The following is a 21,033-nucleotide window of genomic DNA, read 5'->3' on the forward strand; positions in this document are numbered from 1 at the left end:
CCAGAGATTCTGGCTTCTGTCTAAGCATATATGCACAGCAGATGTGCCCCCATACCTTCCTCTGCTATTAACCTCGTGTATTGGGTTTGCGTGGCAAGGTTTCGGTAGCGGGGGGGCTACAGGGGTGGCTTCTGTGAGAAGCTGCTGGAAGCTTCCCCTGTGTCCGACAGAGCCAATGCCAGCCGGCTCCAAGACGGACCTGCCGCTGGCCAAGGCCGAGCCCAACAGTGACCCTGGTAGCGCCTCTGGGCTAACGGATTTAAGAAGGGGGAAAAGAATGTGCAATTGCAGCCAGCAAGAGGAGAATATGTGAGAAACAACTCTGCAGACACCAAAGTCAGTGAAGGAGGGGGAGGAGGTAACTGGTGAGTGATGTCTCCCTGCCCTTATCTCAACCCACGAGCTCTCATTATATTTTCTCTCCCCTGTCCAGCTGAGGAGGGGAGTGATGGAGCGGCTTTGGTGGGCACCTGGCGTCCAGCCAGGGTCAACCCAGCACACCTTATTATAAACCTTACCACCAGGACTTTCTCATCTTCCAGTGCGGTCTCTTCCTCGCCTTGCCCTACGCATTCTCCATCCCACCAACCCCAGGCTGGCTGCTTCACTCACCCCTGGGTCTCTGTCATGTCCTGAGCCAGTGGTGAAAGGAGTTCCCACTTCACAGGGGCAGGTAGCTGCAATCCAGTCGGTCACAGATGGTATCCACACTTGAAGGCAGCTTCCCGCTGCTGGGAGAAACCTCTGCAACAAGTAGTCGGGGTTGGGAGACACACTGCTTTTTAGTGGTTTGCATATATAGAAACCACTGGTTGGAAAACTCTGCAGGAAAATCCTATCACTTGTTCTATCAAGTCTTGCAGAGGCACCTATTTTATTCACTGATAAATCAAACTCCAATTTTGGTCAGCATTTTTTTTTTTTTTTTTTTAATAAGGGAATTCACAAACAGGCAAACATTTGACCAGCAGTACCCTGGCACTTTCCATTCAGAATCCATTGATTTGTTTTCTATTGTAACATTACCAATTACAACATTTAAAACAAAGAAGGAGCTCAAGTTCTTTACAAAGACTTTTATTTCAAGAATGAAACCATTCATTGTCTGAAGTGCCAGTTTGATAAACATGTATGTAATTGCAACAGAAATAGCTTGGCAAGGTGAGTTCAGTGCCACTGACAGTTTTTCAAACACTTTTTGAACCTGGTCCGAGCAATCCAAGACCATTTAAATCTGTAGCCGTGCCTTCTAGTAACAGTTATGTTCAACTGCACCTATTGGAAGAGTAAGACTGAGGACTTAATGTTTTGAACTTGGGATCTAAAACAATGAAAAAATGCAGAATACCTTTAAAAAAATGGCTGAAACAAAGACCTGCTGATAAAATCCTTGTTATTTCTGAGTACAAGAAAAATGTACAGCTAACCTTATTTAGCATACAATACCCTCACCAATGTGTCTATGAATTTAAAAGAGACTCCCATCTAACAGAACAAAAGCTATACAAATCCAGCAACACCAAGATGTGAATCCCTCTGCTTACTCACCGCTGTCTTGCCACATTTTCCATTACTTTCTTCCTATTGACCTTGCCTCTCCTTGGCACTGTCACATATGGACAGGGATGCACTGCTCTAGCCATGAAAAACTCCTAGTGACAACAGTAATCGGTGCTAACGTACAGTTAACTTTAATTCTTAGAAACATTTCTTTTATTCGTGAATTTGCAGCTATGAATAACTAAGTTACATCTGATATTCTTTCTTAGTGCTGCAAACTCTGGCCCAAATCTTACTAATTTTACTTAAAATATAACCTGGCTCAGAAGAATATTCTGCCAAATTATATTTTCCGTTACCCAGGACAAAGACTCAGTACATGCCGTAACATTAAATAGGAAAATTTCTACCACGTGTCCATCCTTCCTTGGATCCAAGGGGTGTATACATCAGGGTAAGCTTGTAGAACAATAATTCTGAGAAGAGTAGAGTTCCTAACAGAATACCCATCCCAAGTTTAGTGTTGCAAATGATCTTTTTATCAAAGGATACAAATATCCCTGATTACAGAAGGTACTTTTTTTGTTTGTTTTTAAAGTCAGACAAAATAACTTCAGGACTTGGGTGATCCTGTAAAATAAACCACTACTACCTAAATAATATTTCTTACACCATTACATCATCAAGACTACTGAATTTTATTATTTCTCAAACTCAGTAGAGTATGGATAAGTTTTCCATATTAAAAGCAGCAAAAATCAAGACTCATAGGAGCTTTTAATTAAAAATCATCATGATATCTGACAGCTAAAATAACTGTTTCTCAGAAAAATAAAATGCATTAAAACCTTGTCTGCTACAATAAGATTTTAAGAAAAAAAAAATACCTCAAACGTAAATTGTTCAAGTACAGCCAGTGTGCAATTAAACTAGTTAGAAAATATAATTTAATAGTGCTTTGTTTCAAAATATACATAATATTGAAAAGTACTTAAAACCAAGAAAGTGAATATTTACCAAGTTTCAAACAGAGTTTCATCAAAATGAGGTAAATCTATGTCACCTGCCATTGAGCTTGGTGCTGAAATGGAGAACAGGTCTTCAAGGATATCCTCCCTAGTAGGACTTTCAAAAGCAAGTTTTTTCACACTAGGTTTGCTTATTGTATGAAGTTCCAAGGTACTGTCCTTTACAGGACTGTAATAATTGTGGTCCTCGCTTGTCATTGCTGCTTGTGGTACACTGGTCTTCTCATCGGACGCTGTCGTTGCAACACTGCTATCCACCATTTCCATATACATACATTCATCTTCGCTTTTTGGAGCCTCTAAGGAAGCAACAGTTGAAGTAGGGGACAGTAATTCTGCCAGGATTTCATCATTGTTATTATGGCTAGTGCACCCTGATACAGAGTTCGCATTAAATTCAGATTCATTATCTGCGACATCAATCTGATACTGCAGTTCCCTTAAAAAGCTCTGCAATAATTCACTGTCACTGTGAGATTCAGTCTGTGATGGGGTGCTTACATCTCTACTCACAGGTTTTTCGTGTTTCATCTGTTCCACTGCCAGCCTATCCAGTGAAGCCAACTTCTTCTTTTTAGCATTAAGTTTTTTTAACAGTTTTAGGCGAAGTTTTTTTGTTTTGTCACTATCTGACTCTTCTGCCTTCCCAGAACTATAGCGAGGTGAATGGAACTGAGACACTTTACCTGAGGTACCCAACGTACTTCCTGACTTACTCCAAGTTGGACCTTCAATAGTGGTATGACTTGCTGTTGGAAGACGAGTGCTTTGAGAAAATCCTTTGAAATTTGATAAAGGATGAGTATTATTACTCTGAGGAACCACTGACTTCGGGGTCTCAGTTGTTTTGTTTGTACTTCTGCTTTGAAATCCACCAAAGTTACTTGCTCCCTTAACTGGCAACCGCACTTCACTTATTTTTTGCATTGAGGGAGTTTTGCAACTTCTCTCATTCTTGAGAGCTGAGGCACTTGAAGGCATGAAAGAAGTATTCTTGCTTAATAATTTCTTTACCCAGCTTCCTACAAATCCTCTTTTTTGGTCTTTGTGTGAAGGCTGAAAGGAATTATTGGAAGAAGAAGAATTGGCAACCTGAGAACTAACTACAATTTTGCTTGCATCTTTCAAGTCAGGTGATTTTTGTATAATATTCTCTACTGGTGACAACTTCATGTTTAGCTGTAGTTCTGAATTTATTCCATGTTCTCTGTTAGGTAAATTAGTTCTGTCATTTATTCTTTGAGCAAGCGATGAGTCAGATGGGTCGGGGTCGTGGGTTTTGGGGACAGGAGAAGTAATATTTGCTGAGTTCAACTCTTCTAGAGGTAAGCAAATGCTGGAATTTTCATATAACGTGCATTTATTGTTCATAGCTAGACTAGTTGCAGCAAACTCTCCTGTATATGGAGTGTTAGGTGAAAAAGCTGATTCCTGCTGTTGCGGTGTGCCTACTTCAACAAGGTTATTTCCCACCATCTGTCCATTCAGCAGCGATTTACATTCTGAGTCAACTTGAATTTCTTCAAGCATCAGTGTTACAAGATCATCATGTGCCAGATTTCCTAAACCATGATGTACAATACTTTCATCCTCAGCTACCCGCTGCTGTTTCTTATCTGGAGTTCTCACAGAATCCTCTTTGCGATGTTCTTCAGGTATTTTGTCTACAGTGTTATCAAAACCACAGTGCAACGCTGTGGAATTTGAGTGTACATTATTAAAAGGAAAATCCTCAATGTTTTTACTCTGGAACTGTGAATTCAGTTCTTCTGGCACATGGGATGTTTTCTTTTCCCAGATAACAATATGAATCTCTGAAGGAGGAACTTCAAATCTTTTATGTCTCTTGCAATATGGCCCCTTTAAATCATCACACTCAAGCCAAGTTCCTGAAAAATAAATAGCAACTAGTGCAGAGACTCAGAGACTTTTAAAATGGAAGTCACTATCCTCAGACACTTGTCAAATATTTTTATCAGCCCATTCCCCTGACAAGCAGAAAAGAAAGGGTTTTTTTCTCCATTCTTTATTACATCAGAGAAAACTGGGAGATCTCCACGGTAAAAAGATCAAACACAAGCAAAATTTGCAGCAATATTATTACAGGTCAGAGTAGGTCAACAAAAAAACAAAGCTAAGTTTTTTTTTGTCTGAGCTAATGATGCTGACATCTTGTCTGAAAATACCCGCACAGGTCTGAGGGAAGAACTACGTCTCAAATTAAGTTTCTCTGTAGACCTTTACATTGCCTGGGTGGGAGGCACAGGGGTTTAAGAGAAACTGCTCTTTTTAATAATCTGCCTCATCATCTGCAAATTCTTCATAGATCATGAGCAAATATTTCACAGCTTTAAGAATTTCAAAATAGGTGTCTATGATGTATAGGATGTTCCTAACTAGGCACTTCCCAGCTGCTTCCTCTTCCTATTTCTTCTTAAACTCTGGCAGTATGATTTAGACCATTTTCATTTTGTCACAACACTTGATAAGATTGCACTCCATTCTCTCTACAGAAGCACGAGAATCAATATATCAACTTTTCACCACCTCTGACTATGGAGTTCCCATCAATGGTACAACCATCATACCATTAGTAATGTTTCTAGCATGGATTTGTGCCTCCCGCCCCTCAGGTGCAGTAAAGTTCACAAATGAAAAGAAACTTCATTAATGCTGGTAGTTCCATAGGTTCCCTCGCTTCCAGCCAAGAACAGATTAATAACTGGCTTCAAAATAACCGATACCATTTGTCCCACAGCAATGCTCAGACTATATTTTTTAATGTCTACAAAGTTATGAAGGGAAACAGCTCTACCCAGATAACTTTTTGCCAGTGAGTACAGCGTAGGACAGAACACTGCTGAATAAATCAGTTAAACCTTCACGCTGAGTAACAAAGTTCCCACAATTATTCACAAAATTTTAATATGAAGTTTAGAATACAGACAAAATAAATCCTTGTTATTATATATGGACTGCTGAGACTACTGCAGTAATCCATAAAACAGTATTGGATGTAGACTTATGAAGTATTATAATAGAATTTACGGTTCTTACCATCAGGATTCAAAGACCAGGTTATGAAGTGCTTCTTATCTGTTTGATACTGAATAATAGAGGTTATTTGGTAGGTGTCGTCTTCAAACTGAAATGAATAGTTCTTCAGGTTGTTATGTGGCAAGCCTTCTACGAAATGTAACATTAATATTGAGGGTACTCTATAATAAAGAAACAATAAAGAACCAGTTTATTACATCAAATAGTGGCAAAAGTTCCTAATGAAAAAGTAAGGCATCTCAAAGAGTATGTAGTTCTGCTCTTATTGTTCTACTTCCACACAGGACTCTTCAGATTGCACAGCAGTCAAGGCATAAGAATACCCCAACTGGATAGTCCATTTGGTTATTAGATTAGGGGAAAAAACACCACCACGTAAGGGATTTTGGGGAGTGGGAAAAAGGTGAAAAAAACCAGGAGACAACTGTGCCATAACCACAGTAGGAAAGGACGTTGTTCACAAGTCAAATAAGTAAACAGATGATCAAACAACAGTTTTATCCACCAACAGCAGGGGTTATGAAAAGGCTGACGCTGGATATCAGCTGTATATAGTCACTACTTGGTAGTAAGTATTTATGACCTCGCTCAAACACAGGTGCTGGTCAGCATGTTAAAACACTGCTCTATGTTTCATGTTTATTAAATGCTGAAATGGCAAAGAGTGTTTAAGAATGATCTAGAAATCTTAAAAAGTGAGTATTTATCAGAGTTTAAAGTTTAGAATCTCTGTAAACCCAAGATAATAGCTTGGTTTTGAAAGTGATGTGATATGCTCGATACATGAAGTCTCAGAATTTTATGTATTTTATTTTCAAGTTCACATATTCAAACTTACTTTTCCAAAATCATCTGTCTTCTTTGAGATCTATCACTACAGTTATTACATGGTCCAACATGAACAGCATTAAGTGGATGCCAATCAGGGATTATATTTGTGAATGTTGTTAGTGTTTTCCTAAATCTGGACATACACACACACACACAGAAAAAAAAAAAAAAAGTCGAAGTTGAGTTGCTGATCAGAAAACAATAATTATACACACTTTACCAGGAGAAAAAAAGTTATAAAAATGTTATGACAAAGCCAAATTCTATTCATATTTATGCCAGTTGTGTGAATTCCACTGTGACTGCATCACATCCAAGTCAGCACTGAATTCAGTTCTGCCAAACAGTATCAGTCACCGTTTGTTTTCAGCAGCTCTGTGGCCTTCAGTTTCACATTATTTGCTCTTTCTCCCTTAGCATGTTATCTCTGTTTCCTTTCCAACATAAGACAGAGCTTGTACCAGGATCTGCATAATTTACTAGCTAATACAGAATCTCAAGGAGAGAAGGAAGTGGTAACAAATTACCTCAGAATCCACGTTATACAAGGTCTTGTTTTCAAAAAACAGTACATTCAGAGCAGAGATTACACAGAGGTTATATTGTATGAAAATACAATGTACGGGATATTAAAGTGAAATAACGTAGTTTATTCATTCATTAGCCACAGAAAGGGCTTCCTTTATATTCAACCTAACCTAGATTTTTTCAGCTTCTTAAAAAGACACAGTATGTAACAAAGGCTCTCGAACACATCCTATTAACCAGGACTACATATTAGCTAGCAGTGCAACAGATAGCATTAATCTCATCTCACTTGGGGATCTAGAATTTTATTGTATAAACCTAAGATAGTGGAGAGAAACAGGTATTTTTCAAGTAAAGTGAGCTGTCTTGTGAAGGTGTCTCTCTTTTTCTTCCAACTCTAAAACGAGCCTAAATTACTAGCTTGTACCTGCAACTACACAGAACTAAATCAATTCTCAAGAAATTACTTCCCTGTAATACTATTTTAAAATAGATAAATTATGTGAGAGAATCTCTGATTCTTTGTAATCCAAATGAATATTACAGATATTCTTCAATAGCAAAAGCGTACTAGGCATATATTCTTTAGAACCACAACAATTTGTATACTCGCAGCAAAATACCAGAGTGAGCATGGCCAGGGACTCACACAGTTACCTACTATTTCTTTCTTAATTAAGTGATAACATGGCTTCCTAAGACATGACATAGCAGTAAACTATTTGCAAACGTAGCCTAAAAAAGTGGATCATGTAAAACTTCACCAACAAGCTTAAGCTGTACAAAACCTGGAGATCTGAAGAAAATAAACTATTACATGCAGATTTAAAAAGGTAAGGTAGAACAGTTATATAGAAGCTACTTAAATAAAAATCTCACCGGTCCTGGTATTTGTAGCCACAACATACACATTCAAACTTCCATGAAAATGAATGCAAGAATAGTTTCTCAGCTTGTTGATCCAGTTGTAAGAGTAGAGGGAGTGCAAACACTGGACTCTCCTTCTGACCTTCAAAGATGGGGCAGAAAAACCAGTCACTGAATATTTGAAATCAGCTTTCAGTACTTCAAAAAGGAAGAAAATAAGCTTATTGCTATGATTTTAATACCAGTTATCCCTTCAAGGCTGTATTTCTAATCCTCACAGCAAAGGGATTGATCCATGTTATTAGGTTGTTATCAATGACAATTTCATGGCTGAAGCATAGTTACAAAGATGAGAATACGCTCTCTAAAATGTCAAAACCAGTCAAGGGACAAACCAGCTGATCACACTGTAAAGTATGTGTATGTCACCAATAAAACCAAATGTATCTGCAAACTGTCTTGTATGCATATGTACATACATATTTTTATGTACTGACATACAAGGCTCTACATGTAGAGTTTCCTGAAAGTAAATACTGAGATGCTGCACTAATTACTTACCTAGTTCACACTTAAGCTGAGGCTGAAGCTGTGTAAACATTCTGTTTCTGATTTCATTGAGATGAGATTCTGCTTTTGGAAGAACATCTAAAGAAAAAAGTACATATGTCTTCATATATTTATGTGTAACACCCCCACCCTTTCACACACATATGTACCCCTAACACACACTCATTCTCTGCAATCTGATACCTTCCATATTGACCCATACTTGCCTAAAACTGCTGGTAAAATAGCCAATGCTTGGTACTAATTGATTTGAAAATTAGAGAAGAATTTACACAAGTTGTACACATTTTACTGCAGTCTGCTAACCAGAAATTACTTGACCTGACTTAAATTATGGCTAACAGTGTGTACCAACAGCTAGATAGTACCAACATTTAAGGATAGTGTAACCAGACATTACAAACTCTGGAGATTTGGAGATTAAGGGTAGATTTTAAAACCTAAACATTAAGATCAAAAGACCAAAAATTTGCTTACATGCTTTCTAATGATGTTATACAATTCATAATAAAATATTTAAATGTGTTGTTCCAGATTAAATGCTAATTTCCTAAGTCAGCCTTTTAAAACAGTAAAAATAATTTTTAAAAAATATATTTTATGTATCTTAGTATGTCTTTTAAATTTGCAAGTTACATTGTTTCTACACAAACACATTCTTTAAGCACCAGCAAGAACATAACTTCTACTACACAATCATGATGATAACCTCTACAAATTAAAGGAAGGATTTAGAGTAGCTGTTGAAACTATTACTTATAAAATCTATGATATAAAAAAGGTAAACAGAAGTTTCTTGCAGCTTTATTGCTTTTGACTGTTTTTAAAAACAACTGTATGTAAAAGATGCTGCAAAATTACACAGAAGGGCAGAATAAATACTACACTTTTTCTCCACAACAGTACTCTTCATCCAATCCCCTCTCCACTGTAGCCCAAATAAACTGATTTGTTTTGCAGCAATTCCTGGAAATGAAAAGGTTTAAGTTAATCTCAAACAACACTATATTCCAACACCTAACATCTCCATTTAAGGGTTCTTGCACACCAGAGCTCCTTGGCAAACAGAGCACAACAGAGGTAAAAGAAAAACATCTCAGACAGGTTCTGCGATGGTAGAGGGCTTCCAGGTAATAGCTGGAACCTAAAATCAAGCAGCCTGACTTTCTGGCAAGCAGAGTATATGAACTACTTCAGAATCTTTTTGGATTTCTTTCTTCCCACTCTGTAAAATAGTATGCTTTCTCTGCCACAAGGTGGATTAAACCATTTTTGATACACTTATTATTTTTCCCAGCAAAGATAGGACATTTTTTAAGTTATCAAATGCTGTTCTGGGATCATAGTCTCTATATTCAAACACACACTTTTCTTGGAATGCCTGTGGAAAAAAAAATTCATGAAAGGTACCGGCTGACCAGAGATCTGTATTAATTCTCTAACAGATGATCTCTTAGAAGTTCAGACTTAGGACACCAATGGGTCAGTTCAAGAGGACTAATCATAGAATCACAGAATGGTTTGGGTTGGAAAGGACCTTAAAGATCATCTAGTTCCAACCCCCCTGCCATGGGCAGGGACACCTTCCACTATACCGGGTTGCTCAAAGCCCCATCCAACCTGGCTGTGAGCACTGCCAGGGATGGGGCATCCACAACCTCTCTGGGCAACCTGTTTCAGTGCCTCACCACCCTCACAGTGAAGAACTTCTTCCTCACATATCATCTAAATCTACCCTCTTGCAGCTTAAAGCCATTATCCCTTGTCCTATCACTACATGCCGTTGTAAAAAGTCCCTCTCCAGCTTTCTTGTAGTCCCCCATTAGGTACTGGAAGGCTGCTATAAGGTCTTCCTGGAGTCTTCTCTTCTCCAGACTGAACAGCCCCGACTCTCTCAGCCTGTCTTCATGGGAGAGGTGCTCCAGCCCTCTGATAATCTTCATGACCTTCCTCTGGACTCGCCCCAACAGGTCCATGTTGTTCTTGTGTTGGGGGCCCCAGAGCTGAATGTAGTACTCCGGGTGGGGTCTCACGAGAGCGGAGTAAAGGGGTAGAATCGCCTCCCTTGACCTGCTGGTCATGCTTCTTTTGATGCAGACCGGGATACAGTTGGCTTTCTGGACTGCAAACACACATTGCCAGCTCATGTTGAGCTTCTCGTCAACCAACACTCCCAAGCCCTTCTCCTCAGCAAAACCAGATCTTAGTTTAAGAGTCTTAAACTGAATCCGCAGTCCGGAAAATGATCAAAGACCATACTAGTAGATTACAGTGACACATCCTCCTCTGACTCCAGCTGTGCTGCCTGGAAGGTTGCCCCCGGCTGCCCATCACTGCCCCTGTGCTGGGAGGTTAAAGTCCTCGAACCTGTTAAGCTGCACATGTGAGTAGTCACTAACTCTTTCCAGAAAATATGAACCAGGTTAATGTGTTTGACTAATTTTGACTGAAACAGGTTAGGAAGCACTATCATCCACAGCACAGCTTGCAGACCTCAGGGGAAGCGTTCCTTCAATGAGCGCAGCTGGAGCCAGAAGAGAACATATGTTCCCAGCTTTACTATTTTTTGTGTGACAAAGTAACTGCCCACTTATACAACAGAAATGATTTTGAAGATTAAGATTAGAACAGCATCCTCATATGTTAACCAACAGAGGGGAAGGAAACAAAGTAAGGCTCAATTACATAAACAATTCACAAATTCTCTCTGTGGGATATGACAAAAAAATTCAAGAGATGCTTAGTGTTTGATGCTTTCAAAGTGTGCATGTTTGCCCCAAGAAAAACAATATCAGAGGTTACTGGGATTCTGCCAGATAAAGCACACTACTCTGCAAATTCACAGTAATGAGTTGTAACTCATTTTTTTGTGATCTTGAAATAGAACAGAGGCATATTTGCTAAATTCCACATATTTGTAGTAGATCAGATCAGTCTGAATACGAAGAAACAGCAGCTAAATTTACTCACCTTTTACTTTACTCCTTTTACAGGTATTCAGAAGCACAGTTGCTTGATTATACTTTGTTAAGAGTTTCCGGAGTAAACATTTTCCATCATTATAGTCTTCTGCTAGAGCAAATTTTAATGTTTCTAAGTGTACCAGCGCTGACAAAATACAATCTAACCAACAAAGATTATGCATGTTTCTCCACTGAAGACATAAATCTGTGTTGTTAGTGGAACCTTTACCATCTTTGAGCAAAATTTCTGATGTTGTTGAACAAAGTTCAGAATTTGGCAAGAGTTGTGTTCTGCAACTAGAAGTCTTAGGCGGACTTTCTTGGTAGTTGTTGGCGTTGGTGGTTGTTTCAAAATCCACCTTCTGCAGGCAGGACTCCACATTGTTACTAGGTTTTTGCTGGTCATTTTGTAACACATCATGTAGGCTTGACTTGGGAATACATAAGCTGTTCTGATAGCATTTAACAACAGGGTCTGTATTAATAGTATGCTCAACGTCTACCACATTATTAGTTCTTGCTTTTTTTGGATGTGATTGAACAGGAGAAAAGTCACTGATGTTAGACAATTTCCTTTTCTTATGAGTAGATGAAACTTGATGATTTTCTGAATCAGCAGAAGTAATTATGCTGTTTAATGGTTTATAACCAAGTGGGTAGATACACTACAGAAAAGAAAGAAAGTTACAGTGAAATCAATTTCAGGTGAACAAGAGCTAAAAAAATCACATACCATACTCTTGAAATGGAATATAGGATTTCTGTAAAGTGATATTTTAATGAAATCAATACATAAATTCAACATATGTATGACAGAAAGGGTCTTTTATCCAACCACTGTCTTATAAGCAATTGTGAAGTAAATGTATCAGTAGTGATAATCAACACTACTTTTCCACTAAATGCTTCGAACCCCTGAAAACTACCTAATTTTGCTAAGGAGAGTCCTCTTCTCTTACTTGCCTAAATCCATTCCTTTAGGGAAAAGATTTGGCATTATCATCTCGTGCCTGAGACTACTGGTGCCAAAACTGGCAGGGTATCTCTCAGGCTAGCCTGATGCATTAGACCAGGTGTTTGTAGGGCCCTACATATATAGCTATTCTGCAACCAGAATATAGTCAAATCACTATCACCAATCTCCAGAATGATAATATGATTATTTAAAAGCAGGGAGGGATGGGAAAAGCAACTCAGAGACCCATATCTAGTCTAGTCTACTAATTTAAGGGCACCAGTCCATATGGGATTGCTATACCCTCCCCCCATACAAAGAGTGGCAGAGAAAGGAAAGGCAGCAAAATCATGACTCAAATATTAAGCAGCAAAGAAATCCAGCTAAGGTTAAACTTAAAAGGGGGAAGGAAAAAAAAAAAAAAAAAAAAAAAAAAAAAAAAGAAAAACATTGTAATTATAATTACAAACCTATTTGCATTACCCAGACTTAAGGAAGGGAAAATGGGAGACTCAGATCTGCAGGAGTCGTGTATTAGTTACATGAATCATCAAATTTTTGCCTTGTATTCTGATTAGTACAAAGATTTATTTAGTACCACTTGTGTTCCTGTATTGGCTTTGTGTGGCAAGGTTTTGGTGGGGGGGGCGCTACAAGGGTTGGCTTCGGTAAGAAGCTGCTAGAAGCTTCTCCTGTGTCCCACAGAGCCAATGCCAGCCGGCTCCAAGACGGACCCGCCGCTGGCCAAGGCCAAGCCCATCAGCGATAGAGGTAGCCCCTCTGTGATAACAGATTTAAGAAGGAAAAAAAAGTTGCTGGGACAGACAGAAACGGCAGCCAGAGAGAGGAGTGAGAACATGTAAAAGAAACAAACCCGCAGGCACCAAGGTCAGTGAAGAAGGAGGGGGAGGAGATGCTCCAGGCGCCGGAGCAGAGATTCCCCTGCAGCCCGTGGGGAAGACCACGGTGAGGCAGGCTGTCCCCCTGCAGCCCAGGGAGGTCCACGGGGGAGCAGATCTCCACCTGCAGCCCGGGGAGGACCCCACGCCGGAGCAGGGGGATGCCCGAAGGAGGCTGTGACCCCGTGGGAAGCCTGCGCTGGAGCAGGGTTCCTGCCAGGACCTGTGGCCCCGTGGAGAGAGGAGCCCACGGAGCAGGTTTTCTGGCAGGACTTGTGACCCCGTGGGGGACCCACGCTGGAACAGTGTGCTCCTGAAGGACTGCACACCGTGGAAAGGACCCATGCTGGAGCAGTTTGTGAAGAGCTGCAGCCCATGGGAAGGACCCACGTTGGAGAAGTTCGTGGAGGACTGTCTCCCGTGGGAGGGACCCCACGCTGGAGCAGGGGAAGAGTGTGATGAGTCCTGCCCCTGAGGAGGATGAAGTGGCAGAAATAATGTGTGATGAACTGACCGTAAACCCCATTCCCTGTCCCCCTGCGCCGCTGGAGGGGATAGGTAGAGAATCCAGGAGTGAAGTTGTGCCTGGGAAGAAGTGGGAGGAGTGGAGGGAAGGTGTTCTGAGATTTGGTTTTATTTCTCATTACTCTACTCTGGTTGATTGGTAATAAATTGAGTTAATTTTCCCCAAGTTGAGTCTGTTCTGCCCATGATGGTAATTGGTGAGTGATCTCTCCTGTCCTTATCTCGACCCACGAGCCCTTTGTTATATTTTCTCTCCCCTGTCCAGCTGAGGAGGTGAGTGACAGAGCAGCTTTGGTGGGCACCTGGCGTCCAGCCAGGGTCAACCTGCCACAGTTCCCTTGTTATATAAGCAAAACTCTCCTTTATTCATTTTAATCTATTCTTTTTAATTCTTTAGGGTAGCTAGCTATGCCTAAACACCACACATACACAGGTTAGTTATGGTTTTGTCTACATACAGGCAAACATCATCCAGCCTATGGACTCAAACGGGTCTTGATTTCAACAGTCTGCTTACCACCAAAAAAAATCTTGAACTTAAAGAGGTGTAACTGCTGAAGATAAAGGCCCCTGCACAACCAAATAAAACTGTTAATTAGTGTAATACCTGAGGATTTTCACAAAGAAAAATGGACTCTTGAAAATTAATGCGGTAAGTCCGTAAAACTTGGATCTGGCCCTTCTCTTTGCAGACTGGACAATATTCCTGTGCAGTTGTTTCCACAGGATTACAGTTCTAAAAAAAAAAAAAAAAAAAGAAAGCCACAATAGCATAAATTTATGTATTTCATATATTATCCCAAGGTAAGACATACATACATACCAAGATAGAAAACCAACGTGCAACTTCTAAATATAATACCTAATACAATATAAAAAAGTAAACTAGATTTTTAAAAAATTATTTATAAGATATATATTTGTATGGTAGCATTCTAAATAAATTTATCTTTTGATTTAAATATTCAAATATTTAATAAGGTATCTTTAACAACGCAATTATGCAACATTTCATTCTACTTGAACTAAACCACAGGACACTTATTGCCAGGGAACGTAAGCTCAGATCTTTGAAAGACAAATCAATTTTCATAGGAATGCAAACAGTTGTAAAAATAGTGCCAGTAAAAAAGTCATAGGCACAGATTTACTTAGAATAATCTTTCGCCATTGTTATAGATTTCCGTGGAAAATAATTTTGAGAATTTTTTTTGTAAAATTAAGACCAATTAAAAATCTCTCAAAGCAGAGAAAAATATGAACTTTGCACACATGTAAAACAAGTTTCAACTGACTTTTCCCAAATACCCCACCATGTGGAGTGTCGATTTCCCTATACCAGTCCCTTCTCCAATCACTTGCAAACCATTTGTAGTCTTCTGGGTATCCATCATTCTGAGCCACTGGCTAATTTATGTCACTTGTTACAATGTCATGACCACTAAGGATTTTTCAAAGACTCCTGAAAAATAAGAAGTGAATAAAACAATTAAAGAAAAATTAGATTAAATTTTGGGGAAAAAAAAAATATACCAACAATAACACAGCCTGTATATTCTGTGGAAATTAATTCAGAAGAGTATTTTCTTAACTGAAAATACCTATTTTCTAATGCAGATTATTAAATCAAAACTTTAAATTAAGTCACATAACAGATTTAACAGCTTTAGGCCCTAAATTTGGAAGCTTATCTATTCTTTGCACTCTACAAGGTCTCACATATTTTCCAAGTGCACTATACTTGGCAGAAATGTAGATGTCTTTCCTGGGCATCTCAGCTTACTGCATCTAACCCTCAGAAAGAATGAACTTCTTTAAAAATGGCTACAGTAAGATCCCATACAGTTATAGATGGTTGCTGAGGAACGTTAAAAAAAAAAACAACCAACCAAAAAAACCCCACTGCTGCATCTTTCAAAACAGTGAATTTATTGCATAATAAACTATTAAAAGTTCATCCTGCAAACACAACAATTTTTAACTACAGAAGGGCATTCTGCTGTTACTGCCACTTTCTGGAAGCTTCTCCTAATGTTATTTTAACAACGTTACAGACTTCCTAGCAAACTAAAGCTCTTCCAGAGGTATCATTGCTATGTAACTCTACTGCATATTTTACAAATGACATTGACTATTCCATTTCAAATGATTTCTCAAATTCAGGCCCAAATTTTGCCTTTCTCACATATTACACACAGACACATTTGCGGAGGACAGATTCAGTATGAACCAGCTGCACATCAGAAGGCAGCTCCTTAAGTCAATTCCATCACTAGCACTGGAGGCTAACTACACCCTGAATCAGCCAGAAAAACACAGAGGTTTAGAACTACAGGAACCCAATTCTGCCCCTGCTGACTTCAAATGGAACTAACTAGAATAAATACGTATCTCTTTTAAAAAGCGGGAGGAAGTTAAGGTAAGTTGAATTGCAAAATCATGAACGTAATAGCTTTCCTTCTGCCATGACTGTTCCCCTTTCATTACTTCCACTGAATGACATCCTCTCCCACACCATGATGTCCTTTCAACCCTTTCTTACACTACAGCACTAACTCAGATTATAGTTCCTTTCAAAAAAAAAAATCCCAAGGCATTCTTGGAGACCTGTGTAAATACCAGTTCAACCCAAAACCATTTATAATATCGGGCAAGGAGAGACCCTACAGAACTGGACAGAACGCTAAAAACCAACAGAGCATGAATAAAAAAAGCACAGTAGGAAAATGTAACTCATTTCAAATCAGTTCCCAATGGCTACTTAAGAGAGGGTCAAAATGAGATGACAGCATGCCCTATTGACACTTCCAATGTGTTCAGCAGCACTTTTCAGAACTACCAGGCTGCAGCATGTAAAGACAGTATACCTTGATTTATAAAACTAATAGTTGTAAGGGAAGGTAAGAACATACAAATATCAACCCACATGCCTTAAAGCGCGTGTTTAGTTTTCGTTTTCAATGTAGAGTTGGAAGGTATACAATAAACAGCATGGTCCCAGGCTCACTCAAGGTAAAAATTAATGAATTAGCTCAAAGTATACAAGCTTTTTGGACTATACAGGAAAGGCAAGCTCTCCAATTTTTCACACAGTGGCAACAGCACTATCGCACTGTGACTCAACTCTATTATCATATATTTGGTCTAGCCAGGAACTTGATTTTTTTTTTTTTTTTAATATAATTACAAGTTGTGCAGATATCAACCACACTAAAACACATAACTTTACTCTCCATGCTATAGCTAGTAAGAAAATGTCTCTAACTTGTTCAGGGGACTTTTAGTCAATTCCTTGGCCTGGAGCAGTCTCAGCTCTTCAGAGTAAATAAAATACATAGATCACATGATTGGAACTGTAGGCAATTTCTCACCACATAAATACAACACACACTCAAAAATGTTAATAACACTAACAACCCACAGGTTACTCCTTTTTAAGCATGCCTTGGTTTTACAAAACATATTTATTTCTTTGCAAGTCCCTGTTTTCCCTGTCATCCCTCTCAAGAGGAAAGCAAGTATTTTTTTCAGTTATGTTCTCTGTTACTTCTGCTCTTCTTTTTAAAGCTTAAATACTGTTCTGAGATGTACAATACCTCCCGCAACTATGATGACCCAGCAATAGTACTATAGTACTGGAGTCCAAGACTTTTATTGCACTTATGAATATAATAAATATTAAAAAAATATTAATTGTCCTTTTATTTCATAGACATACACACAATAAGCAAATAAAACAGGTCTGCCAGTACTAGATACGCAGAGTGGTACCAAGTGGCCTGCCTGTACATTTCAGTATTTGTAATATTACAGCAAGTTATTAGTGAACTTTGCACAATGTACAAAATTCAGGCATCAGATCAACAGTTGCCAAGAAAAACAGCCAATTAATAAAAGATTGCTGTATCAGGTACTAAACAACCCACTGGAGCATTACAGATGCAAAAGTACACAGGAATGCGCTTTCAAGCTTACTGGGTCATGTTTTAAACCATTTATGCTACTTTCCTTCTTTTATACTGGATACTTGAAAAATGTAATGCAAAATATGCTATGGACCTGATGCAATTATTAAGGCTATGGTTATGTTTCCTTGAGTAGACGAGTTGATCTAAAGGCTTGCTGCTGCAGAACAGGGAGGTCTCTCTTTTTTTTTTTCTTCTTCTTCTTCTTCTTTCTCCCACCACCTTCCCTGACAGCTCACATCCTCACGAGACTTCCCACAAGCTAACTGAATGCACAAACCAGTAGAAAACTCAATAAAGCACAAGTTTTTCTGCTATTCTAGTGAGTTAAGTTGGCCTATGAAAAGATCTGATGAGCTACAGAGCTGACAGGGCAGAAGACAGAAAATGAGAAAAAGGTGAGGGACTGGAAAGATATGGGTTTGATGGATGGACTGTTAGATGGCTAAGGAATTGGCTGGATGGCTGCATCCAAAGAGTTGCAGTTGACAGCTCAATGTCCCAAGTAGAAACGGTAATGGGTGGTGTCCCTCAGGGGTCTGTACTGGGACCAGCACTGTTTAATATCTTTCTTCATCAATGACATAGACGGTGGGATCGAGTGCACCCTCACCGAGTTTGCGGATAACACCAAGCTGAGTGGTGCAGCTGATACCCTAGAGGGAAGAGATGCCATCCAGAGGGACCTTGACAGGCTGGAGAGGTGGGCCTGTGTGAACCTCATGAGGTTCAACAAGGCCAAGTGCAAGGTCCTGCACCTGCGTCGGGGCAATCCCAAGCACAAATACAGGCTGGGCGATGAATGGATTGAGAGCAGCCCCAAGGAGAAGGATTTGGGGGTGTTGGTGGATGCAAACCTGGACATGAGCTGGCAATGTGTGCTCACAGCCCAGAAAGCCAACTGTATGCTGGGCTGCATCAAAAGCAGCGTGGCCAGCAGGTCAAGGGAGGTGATTCTGCCCCTCTGCTCTGCTCTGGTGAGACCCCACCTGCAGTACTGCATCCAGCTCTGGGGTACTCAGCACAGGAAAGACATGGACCTGTTGGAGCGAGTCCAAAGGAGAGCCACAAAAATGATCAGAGGGATGGAACACCTCTCCTACGAGGAAAGGCTGAGAAAGTTGGGGTTGTTCAGCCTGAAGAAGTGAAGGCTCTGGGGAGACCTTATTGCAGCCTTTCAGTACTTAAAAGGAGGCTTATAAGAAAGATGGAGAGACTTTTTACCAGGGCCTGTAGCGACAGGACAAGGTGCAATGGTTTTAAATTTAAAGAGGATAGATTTAGATTGGACGTAAGGAAGAAATTCTTTACAATGAGGGTGGTGAGACACCAGAACAGGTTGCCCAGAGAAGTTGTGGCTGCTCCGTCACTGAAAACGTTCAAGGTTGGGTTGGATGGGGCTCTGAGCAGCCTGATCTAGCTGAAGATATCCCTGCCCATGGCAGGGGGGTTGGACTAGATGATCTTTAAGGGTCCCTTCCAACCCAAACCATTGCATGATTCTATGGTAAAAGAGCCATGGAACTTTTGATAATAGTGAGCTGTACCTTGTGAAACAGTACTTTATAAATAAAAATCAGTTACAAACTGCAGTAAGCAGGTGACAGAACACTGATTACATTACAGTGAAAAGAACATCTCCTCTTTGTTTAAAGGCTAAAGGCACACTTAAGAATGACCTTCTTGTAAATTACCTTACAAGTCTTTCCTTGATCAAGGGGACATTGAAAAGATTAAAAGAAACAAACAAAAGTCTGAGGAAAAAAAAGAAACATTTCCATTTTGTTATTAGTTACCTATCCTCTCCTTATACAAGAAATCAGAGCATTAAGTTTTTTCTTTATCTGAGCTAATAACTATAAATATTCAAATCACAGCCCATCAAAAAAAAAAAAAACCCAAACCAACAAAACCAAACAATTTTGGCCACAAAATGTATGCCATTAAGTGCAATAGTAACAAGACATCATTGCTGTCACAAAGTAACTCTCTCTACAGCAAAGCCTGTAAGTGCTGGGCAATCTCCCTTATGTGGAAGCAAACACAAATTTCTTTCCTGCAAGAAGCCTAAGGCAGACTAAAGCGAATAAAGATAAAACTGATCAAGTTGCAAAATAAACCAGCACGCAGCGTTATTACTCCGCTGTTCTAAAAGTTTCCGATACAGTCAACCTCCTCACGTTAAATGCTTATATAGGTGTATGACAAGGGACAGGGACTACGCGTTTTGCCGACAAATCATTCAGTCCTCCTGAAAAAAACGTGCGTTAGCGTGGTAAGAAAACAGCCTCAACTAGCGCAGTTTATTATAGCTTCAGCTAAGAGGTGCGAGATTTCAGGAAGGGACTTGGCGTCGGCAGAGCCTCGGTCTCTGACCCAAGGCAGTGGAAACGAGGGGCACGGGGGTGGGATGCCAGCTAACCAGCTGCCAGGGCCATGCTGGTTGCTGCCCTTCCTTCCACACCACAAGCTGCCCAACACTTCCAGGTGAACCTAGGGCTAAACAGCCTCCTCAGTTCCTAATCCACACCCAGAGCGATCCATACGCAACGGAAAGGCTGCAGAAGAAAAAAACCGTTTATGGAGTTAACTGCTCGAACATAAGAAAACCGTGCAAGGGGGATATACCTACATAGACACACGCACCAGTACCTCACCGAGCGCATCTTCCAGCCTCACCCGCCCAGAGGCAACGCACGCCTTAACCGCACAGCTACAGACGTGAAATACTCAGTCGGCATTCAGAAACCCCCGAGACAACCGCTCCGCCGCGGCCCACCGCCCAACAACCCTACCCCCGCAGCCCACCACCCCCGGGCCCGCCGCCGCGCACGCCGGCACCGAGCCCCTCCCGGGGCGACACCGACTCCCGGCCCCGGGCTCCGCTCTCACCTACCGCCGTGCCTCAGCTCCCCGCGCCGCCGACTCCCGGCCCTCGGCGATCGCGCTCCCCGGCGCCCTGCGAAGCACACGGCAGCCCTAAACCCCAGCTCCCCTCAGCGGCGGGGCCGCCCGCCTTCCCCTCACCGGCCTTACCCGCCCGCCCGCCTTCCCCTCACCGGCCTTACCCGCCCGCCTTCCCCTCACCGGCCTTTCCCGCCCGCCTTCCCCTCACCGGCCTTTCCCGCCCGCGCCGGCCGTTACCGACCCCCGCCCCGCCGCCGTTAACTCGCCGGCCCTCACCTCAGCGCCAAGCGTGCTCCGCGCCGCCGCTGCGCCGTTTCCGGCGCGTCCCCGCCGCCATGCCGGCCCGGCCCGCCCCGCTCCCGTCAGGCAACGGAGGCGGAGCCGCCGGCGGGCGGGAGCGGGGGCTGCGCGGCGGTTGCGAGCAGCGCTTGAGGTATT

General features: G+C 40.9%; 1 protein-coding gene and 1 long non-coding RNA gene across 5 annotated transcripts in view; one reads left to right on the forward strand and one right to left on the reverse strand.

Moving 5' to 3' along the window:
- Positions 1–727: 727 nt before the first annotated feature.
- Positions 728–20,998, reverse strand: USPL1 (ubiquitin specific peptidase like 1). Of its 4 annotated transcripts, XM_041118385.1 has the most exons (11): positions 20,872–20,998; positions 20,585–20,647; positions 15,019–15,185; positions 14,331–14,459; positions 11,352–12,009; positions 8,373–8,459; positions 7,824–7,953; positions 6,424–6,549; positions 5,586–5,746; positions 2,518–4,417; positions 728–744 (listed from the first exon to the last, which is right to left on the reverse strand). In XM_041118385.1, coding segments are annotated over exons 3-11 (3,291 nt in total). In that variant the 5' UTR covers positions 15,118–15,185; positions 20,585–20,647; positions 20,872–20,998; the 3' UTR covers positions 728–743. The 4 variants fall into 4 exon arrangements, with proteins under 4 accessions (XP_040974319.1, XP_029898127.1, XP_040974320.1 ...); XM_030042267.2 differs by lacking the exon at positions 728–744 and having other exon boundaries at positions 1,062–4,417; XM_041118386.1 differs by lacking the exon at positions 728–744 and having other exon boundaries at positions 1,062–4,417; positions 15,090–15,185; positions 20,581–20,647.
- LOC115353219 overlaps positions 20,962–21,033 on the forward strand; it is a 44,439-nt gene continuing 44,367 nt past the window's right edge. Inside the window, exon 1 of the long non-coding RNA XR_003927495.2 lies at positions 20,962–21,028. This is a non-coding gene — a long non-coding RNA (uncharacterized LOC115353219). The remainder of the gene's footprint in view (positions 21,029–21,033) is intronic.

Source organism: Aquila chrysaetos, chromosome 19, assembly GCF_900496995.4.
Source record: "Aquila chrysaetos chrysaetos chromosome 19, bAquChr1.4, whole genome shotgun sequence".
In the NCBI taxonomy this organism is placed as follows: Eukaryota; Metazoa; Chordata; class Aves; order Accipitriformes; family Accipitridae; genus Aquila; species Aquila chrysaetos.

Excerpts from the sequence above, each read along its gene's own strand:
- USPL1 (XM_030042267.2), bottom strand. The coding sequence starts at position 15,117 with ATGATGGATACCCAGAAGACTACAAATGGTTTGCAAGTGATTGGAGAA. Across the intron at positions 8,460-11,351 it reads TAAAAGGAGTAAAGTAAAAG|ATGTTCTTCCAAAAGCAGAA; the intron begins GTGAGTAAATTT and ends TTTTTTCTTTAG. Across the intron at positions 4,418-5,585 it reads CTGGTCTTTGAATCCTGATG|GAACTTGGCTTGAGTGTGAT; the intron begins GTAAGAACCGTA and ends TTTATTTTTCAG.